Here is a 7,896-nt window from a genome sequence, read left to right as displayed (position 1 = left end):
CGTTTCCGCTGAGCGAAGACGTAAAGGCGAGGGCTTTCCTCTCCAAAAAAAAAAAGTCACAGTCACCAAGAGGGAGAGAAGAGGGGACTTTAACTCGCCTGCATCTCCCTTTTTCCGCTGCAACTCGATTCCCCTTCGCGCGGACCTGCGGAGCCAAACGGGCTCCGCCCCCAGGAAGGCCCCGGCCAGCCTCTCGGAGGGGCCGCCAGGGGTCGCTGCGCGCTGTCTGGGCTTTCTTCACCTCCTCCCCGCCGCAGCTCCGCCCCGGGGGCGGGGGTCGGCGCCAAAATCAAAACCGCGGGGCCCGCCCCGCCCCTCGCGGCGCACAGGCCCCGCCCCCGGAAGACGTGTCGTCCGCGCCATGGTAAGAGTTGGGGGCGCCCTCCCCGGTACCCTTTACCCCCGTGGCGGAGCCGCCGAGCCCCTTGGCCGCGTCGGACGGCCCTGCGTCGGCCGTCCGGGCGGGCAGCGGGGCCGGCTTTCGCGCCAAGTCGGCGCCTCGGCTGTCCCTCGCTTTCCCACCCCCGCCGCCCGAGCCGAGAGGCTGAGGCGCCGCGCTGGGACCCCCGCCCTCGTGCTCCAGCGCCCTCCCGGGCGGGTTAGTTCTATACGGAGCGTTGGAAAACGTGCCCCGAGTATTCCCTAAAGCCAGCAGCATAAGCAAGACCACGAGTCGCTGCCCGAGCACAGTGCCTAGGCTTCCGCCCCCGACCGAGCACAGGAGGAGGGGGCGCAGAGTTGCCCAGGGACCCGCTTGACCTCGGGCAGGTTGCGTGGTTGCAGACGCTATAACACTAGAGTACATTTCAGAATCGCGTAGTCTCCAGGGTGACCTAACGAATCTGCACTCTGTGCCACTTAGATATTTCTGCGAAAATGCGTTGGTTTTTACCGAAAGGCGGGAATCCCTGTCCTTTTGTGCTTCAAAGGGACTGCTAGTTGGTTGGGAGTTAGTCGCTTTATTAGGGAAGCACTGAGTCTTCGTTGCGTGCCAGGATGGAAGGTTAAGTCCTGGGAAGATTCCAAATTGTCTTTCCCTTTGTGAATTTGATGTCTTTCCTCTCATCAAATCATTTTTTTATAAACCTCCCAGGTTTTATCCTATTCCTTCCTTGCTCGCCCCGCCCCCGCATCTCTTCTGTTGGTGGAGTCAACCTCTAATGAAATGAATCTGAGCTTTTAATATCTTAATTAAGTGGCCGTTATTTTATTAAGCTAATGGTGGACAGGGATCTAGTTTGCATGGCGTTTATTTGTAGGTACTTGTCCAGATGTAGTTATAACTGATAACGGCTTCTTTGTGGTTTAACTTAACAGCCCAGCCACCTGGGCATACACACTAGTGTAGGAAGCCAAACAGGCCCCCACTTCAATCAGGTACCTGTGCTCCCTGATATATTTTTTATAGAGTTACTGCCCTGATAGAACTAACTGCTGAGAGCTCTGCAGTACACGTGCATTAACTTTTTCTGTTTTTGTCTTTTTACTTAATCTGTCTCTACACCTGAATCACTTTCTAATTACTAAATGGTTTCATGTACTAACTTTTCTGATGTTTACCTCGTGATGGAGAAACATGAAACAAACTAGTTCTCATAAGATACACACTTCCTATTTTTCCTGCATTATTAGGAAATAAGTTTAGTGTTCTGTTGATCAAAGATAATTTTTGTTCTCTGTTAATACGTGTTTCAGTTTGGTTACACTTGCTACATAAACAGTTGTTATTGAGTCCAGGCATATTTTTGGAATTGGAGAAATGCAATATGGTCTCTCACTTCCGAGGGTAGCAGTTATTACCTACTTTTAATTTTTCACAATGTTATTGCAGTTGATCAATTGGACTGACTTGAGGAATGCTGTAACTCCTAATTGGAAAAGGTTCTTTCATTGCCTCAAGTCGAGTTCACTTACTCATTTGAGTGCATCTCTAACTTACACTATGGGGATTTTCTTTAATCTTAAGTATTACAGGAGATCTTGTTGATTTGGGGGAAGGGAAATTTCCAAATTTAGATTAGTATGGTATCCTTTTTCATAAGTTTTTGTTTGTTTGTTTTTCAGGGTCGAACTTGTGGCATATGGAAGATCCCAGGCTAGGGGTCAAATCGGAGCTGTAGCTGCTGGCCTATGCCACATCCACAGCAACTCCAAATCTGAGCCGCATCTGTGACCTACACCACCGCTCACAGCAACGCCAGATCCTTAATCCGCTGAGCAAGGCCAGGAATTGAACCCGTGTCCTCATGGATACTAGTCAGATTCGTTTCCACTCATATACTCTCCTGCTGTGGTTAATAATAAAACCTATTTGTAGTCAGAAACAGACTGATGAATAAATTAGCCTGAAATCAGTGTTGTCGGTTGATAGATCTCATCCATGTTTCCTGAGTAACTTTCACAGCTGCTAAGCTGACTGTTGAGGGCTTTCCTGAAGGTGTGTGCCCTCAGGGCATCAGGTTCTCCTAGATGCCTCCTAGATTCTCCCAGATCCCAACAGCCTCTGTGTGGTAGATTGTTATAGAGTCCAGGGGCTCTCAGGGAGCAGTTTTTTTGTTTTTGTTTTTTGCATTTTAGGGACTCAGATGTGGCATATGGACATTCCCAGGCTAGAGGTCAAATTGGAGCTGTAGCTGCCGGCCTTTGCCACAGCCACAGCAACTCAGGATCCGAGCCTTGTCTGTAACCTACCCTGCAGCTCACAGCAACGCCAGATCTTTAACCCACTGAGCAGGGCTAGGGATCAAACCCACATCCTCGTGGATACTTGTCAGGTTCATTTCTGCTGAGCCACAACAGGAGCAGTTTATAATACCAAAACATTAGGAGCCTTTTCTAGAGCTTTTGGAACTATTTTCCACTTAAGCAGCCACAGACTAAAGCCCTAAAGGGATTATCACTGCCTCACAGAGCCCCTAACATAACCTCTAGATTCTGGCCTGAGCAAAGCTGTGTTCTCAATCCTGGGGCACAGTCAAAGCACCTGAAATATTAAAAATATGAGGCCAAGGCCCTGTCTCAGAGATTTTGATTCTCTACATGAAAATGTAGGATGTGCCTGGGTATCAGAAGTTGTTAAAACTCCTGAAATGATCTAATCTCTGTAAGGCAGTTTGAGAACAACTGGACTAGAGAAATAGGTTGAATGGGCCTTCTCGCTGGGTATGAATTTCTTGCTTTATTCAGATACTGCAGAGGCCAGCATGAAGGGAGGCTGATAACACAGTATTGAGCTCTAGCTCTCTATGTGTAGTGAACAGATAAATCTTCATGGTTTATGGTTTCATGGAACTTGCCTACCTGAGATTTCACTGGTTTACCTCTCCAAGCATGGCAGTAAATGATTGTCACAGAATTTCTTTTGATCAATTCACCCTGCAATTATTTATATGCGTACAAGGGGTGTTGTGGGGTTTGGGAGCCTAAATAGCCTCAGACTGGGGGGTTGGCGCTTTAGAGACATGGTCCTAAAATTGAGAACTGGTCTTTATATTGACTCTTCTTTGGGAAGGCAAAGGCAGTTCAGGTACTGAAGAACTCTTGTTTTATTTTGTGTTTTTATTGAATGAAAGATTCTTTAAACTCTACAATGCTTTATAATTTTCAAAAGTTTCATGCACCATGATTTCATAGAATCCCATGATAACCCTTTTCCCCCTTACTCCATAGTGCTTCTCCCTGCTGGTGACTGCTAGTGTGCTCTCCATATCTGTGAGTCTTCTTTGTTTCATTCATTAGCTTGTTGTATTTTTTAGGTTCCATATATAAGTGATAGCAAACAGTATTTGTCATTCTCTGACTTATTGCACTTAGCATAATGCCCTCCAGGTCCATCTGTGTTGCTACAAATGGCAACATCTTTTTTTTGACTGAGTAGTAGTCCATTGTGTGTGTGTACATCTTTATTCATCTGTTGGATACTTAGGTTACTTCCATGTATTGGCAATTGTAAATAATACTAGTATGAAGGTTGGGATGCACATATCTTTTCAAATTAGTGTTTTTGTTTCTTTAGGATGCATACCCAGGAGTGGAAGTGCTGGTTCTTTTTTTTTTTTTTGTCTTTTTTTTGGTCTTTTTGCCTTTTCTAGGGCCGCTTCCCACGGCATATGGAGGTTCCCAGGCTAGGGGTTGAATTGGAGCTGTAGCCGCCAGCCTATGCCAGAGCCACAGCAACACAGGATCCAAGCCGAGTCTGCAACCTACACCACAGCTCACGGCAACACCGGATCCTTAACCCACTGAGCAAGGCCAGGGATGGAACTGGAAACCTCATGGTTCCTAGTCAGATTTGTTAACCACTTCGCCATGACGGGAACTCCTGGAAGTGCTGGTTCTTAAAGTAGTTCTGTTTTTAGGCTTCTGAGAAACCTCACTGCTGTTTCCCACACTGGCTGCACCAATTTACATTCCCATCAATACTGTAGGAGATTTCCCTTTTCTCCACATCCTTAACAACATTTGTCATTTGTGGTCTTTTTGATGATGGCCATTCTAACAGGTGTGAGGTGACGTCTCACTGTGGTTTTGATTTGCACTAGAGGAAGGTGTTTTAGGTAGAGAGAGAACAACATTTAAAAGGCAGAGAAGTGGGGAAAAGCATGTTGCAAGTGGAGAATTACAAGTAGCTTTTGTATTGTCGTTCGAGTTGCTTGGCTCTTCATGTCATTTCTGTAAATTGGAGGTGGGGAGTGGTACCCATGAGGGGGAGGCTGGGTCAGATGGCAGAGGGTCCTGGATGGCATCGTAGGGGGTTGGATACTTCCTCCGGAGGGTTGGGAGCACTTCCTTTAGGCAAGGAGGAGGCGTGGTTAGGTTTGCTTTGGGGCAGCGTGGAATGTGGACTTGAAGGGTGAGCAGAGCATGGTCAGCAGGCGGCAGGTACGTTCTAGGAGACAGATAGTGAAGGTCTGAACTGAGGGCTGCAGCTGACAGGTGGATTCGAGACACAGTTAAGCACTGATACTGGCACACTTGGTGATGGGTTGGATGTGGAGTAAGAGACACGAAGGAACCTCAGGTGACTGCCAGGCCTCTGGCTTGGGGGACAGGGTGGCATCTAACTGAACTCAAGAGCCAGAACAGCAGGTCTGGGGAGTCGTTGTGCAAGAGGAAGAGGGCAGTTTAGACCTCCTGAGTTTGCAGTCTGTTCAGCAGGCAGGTCCATATGTGAAGTTGAAGCTCATGCACCCGATTTGAGGTCTCAGCATAGGTGCCTGTTAAAGCCACGAAAGCAGGTGAGAGCAAAGAAAAGGTGTGCGGAGATGAGGGGATCAGTGGAACAGCCTGGGGAACAGTTGTATTTGTGGACAGAGGAAGAAGAGGGAAGTATGAACTCTGACGCTGCTTATTTTATCTGTATGACCCATCAAGAAACACTGGATAATTTGCTGTGAAAATGAGTTACTGGGCTCCAAGGCCTTGTACCCTGGAAGGTGTTCAGAATGGCAGTTCCAAATTCCTTCCCCTGACTAGTGTAGGCTCTCATGTCTGTTGGTATTTATAGTTGGATAGGTTTATGGTTGTTGGTTTCTTTCTGCTTTTTAAGTGCTATCAAGTATTTTAAAGCTCTTATCAAACCATTCGTGTTCCCTCATCATCCCATATGCAATTTTTGAGAGAGATGCATGTTACTTTAGAAACATTAGTGTGCAATTCTCCACAAGAGAACTAGAAATAATGGTTCTTATCCTCTTCTGTTATTTTCTGTGACTATTTGCATGGAGGAAGTTTTGGAGTTTTAAAAAACTTGGCCTTCAGCTGTAGGTATATATGCTATCTACAATATAGAGTAAAATTTATTAATAATGTACATTTCAGATTGGCTAAAGGGTGGTTCCAGGGTACTAATAACCTGAATTGGGGCAGGCTTCCCTCTTCTTTCCTGCCTCCAGGCTCCCTCTGGAATGCTCCTGTCATATCAAGAAGTGGCTCTGATCTTGTCACTCCCTACTTTAGAAATTGCTCAGTAGCTCCTCATTGCCTGGAATGAAGTCCACTCTCTTTGGCTGGCCAATCAGCTGTCCATAATCTGGCCCCAGACCAGCTTTCTCATCTCCTCTGCCACTCCCTCTACATACTCCATATGTATAGTAGTCGCCCCTGAGTGGTCTTTCTGGAGCATTCCACGCACTTCTGTAATCTTGTGTCTGTATTTTGTCTCTCCAGGACATGCGTCTCACCATTTCTCAACTTGCCAAAATCCTCTCCAGCCTTCCTAGCTCACCCTCCTCCCTTTCCCGAGTGGAATTCATTCATTCTGTGCCGGGCAGCAATCTGAGCATGTCCTAGCTGTTTGTCAATTAGTAGTAGTTGTGTCTGTTTTATTTTCTTTGAGAAATTGTACGTCTTTTGAAGTTAAATACAGGCCTTCTTGGATCATTTGATACATACTGAATTTCTGCAAAAGTCCAGGCTCTGTCCCAATCCCAGTTTTTATTATAGTGCAGCACCTAGCGCAAGGCTTGCCATAAAGTAGTAGCGTTGTTAAGCTCTGTCTTGAGGCCTGGCTCTGAGTGTTATTACACCTCTTGGTCTCCGCGAAGACTGAGCATTGTTCCTAATATTGTTTTGAGTACATTGTTTTAAAAAGCATTGCTTTAAAAAAAAATGCAGCATTTACTTTTTAATTTTTGTGCTTTAGTCCAAGAAAAAAGGACTGAGTGCAGAGGAGAAGAGAGCCCGCATGATGGAAATATTTTTTGAGACGGTAAGTCGTTTTCCATTGTGTTTTTAGTATTTTGTGTAATTTTCTTAAGTATATATCATCTAGTACTAACTCTACCCTTTTCATTAGCAATCATTACTGACCAATCTCCCGAAGAAGGAACAAAATTCTACAAACAGTCATAGTTCCTGTGAGCTGCGGGGCGTGAGAGAACCCTGTCCCAGTGCTCATGGCTTCTTCTCTTCCCTCTGGCACCTGAATTATCTTTCTGAAGCATACAGTTGATTGTGTCCCCTTTGTCTGAAAATAGTAATGATAACAACTCATATCTCATGAGTGTTTCCTAGGTGCCCGTCTCAGTTCTAAGCACTCGTGCAGATTATCTGATCTTATCCTTTTTAACCCTGTGAGATCAACGCTATTGTTATCCTCACTCTGCAGAGCTGGACAGCTGAGCCACGGCCTAAGATACCAGCCTGGGTCTCAAAAATGGAAGTGGTAGTATTAGGATAAAAACCCCAGGAGGCTTATCTGATTTCAGAGGCAGTGCAAAGGAGTTCCACTGACTCCGTGGGTAATGAACCCAACTAGTATCCATAAGGATATGGGTTCGATCCCTGGCCTCGCTCAGTGGGTTAAGGATCCAGCATTGCTGCAAGCTGTGGTGTGGGCAGGCAGCTACAGCTCCTATTTGACCCCTAGCCTGGGAGCTTCCATGTGCGGCAAGCAAAAAAAAAGCAAAAAAATAAATAAATAAATAAATAAAGGCAGTGCAAATACTGCCTCTTTACATGTATAAACATGTGTTTGTGTAACATGTATGTGATGGTACATAAGCCTGATTAATTTATTCCAGGCATATGTGCCTGCCACTAACAGGAAATATGTTTGAAGTTTCTGCTCCTAAGTGGCAGAGCCAGGATTCAAACTCGGTCACCCGGCTCTAGCTGGTTTTCTTCATCATATTGCGGTATATTGGCTTTTCTTGCTTCCAGGTCCAAACTTTTTCTTTTTTTTCTTTTTAGGGCCGCACCCTCAGCATATGGAGGTTCCCAGGCTAGGGGTGAGTTGGAGCTGCAGCTGCTGGCCTGCACCACAGCCACAGCAATGCAGGGTCTGAGCCACATCTGTGACCCACACCACAGCTCTCGGCAATGGCACATCCTTAACCCACTTAACCCATGAGGCCAGGGATCGAATCTGTGTCCTCATGAATGCTAGTCGGGTTT

The 7,896-nt window shown here is 46.1% G+C and overlaps 1 protein-coding gene across 3 annotated transcripts in view; it reads left to right on the top strand.

The window, feature by feature from the left end:
• The first annotated feature begins 280 nt into the window (after nt 1–280).
• The window catches only part of MND1 (meiotic nuclear divisions 1), a 65,938-nt gene continuing 58,322 nt past the window's right edge, over nt 281–7,896 (top strand). For 2 of the 3 annotated variants that reach the window (XM_047799419.1, XM_047799417.1), the window contains exons 1-3: nt 333–364; nt 3,670–3,711; nt 6,644–6,709. In XM_047799419.1, the coding sequence (XP_047655375.1) occupies nt 362–364; nt 3,670–3,711; nt 6,644–6,709 (111 nt within the window). In that variant the 5' untranslated portion in view covers nt 333–361. Of the gene's footprint in view, nt 365–3,669; nt 3,712–6,643; nt 6,710–7,896 lie in introns of all 3 variants that reach the window. The other variant, XM_047799418.1, reaches the window with a different exon arrangement.

Source organism: Phacochoerus africanus, chromosome 10, assembly GCF_016906955.1.
Source record: "Phacochoerus africanus isolate WHEZ1 chromosome 10, ROS_Pafr_v1, whole genome shotgun sequence".
Lineage (NCBI taxonomy): Eukaryota > Metazoa > Chordata > Mammalia > Artiodactyla > Suidae > Phacochoerus > Phacochoerus africanus.
This window is presented reverse-complemented; position numbering and strand designations above follow the sequence as displayed.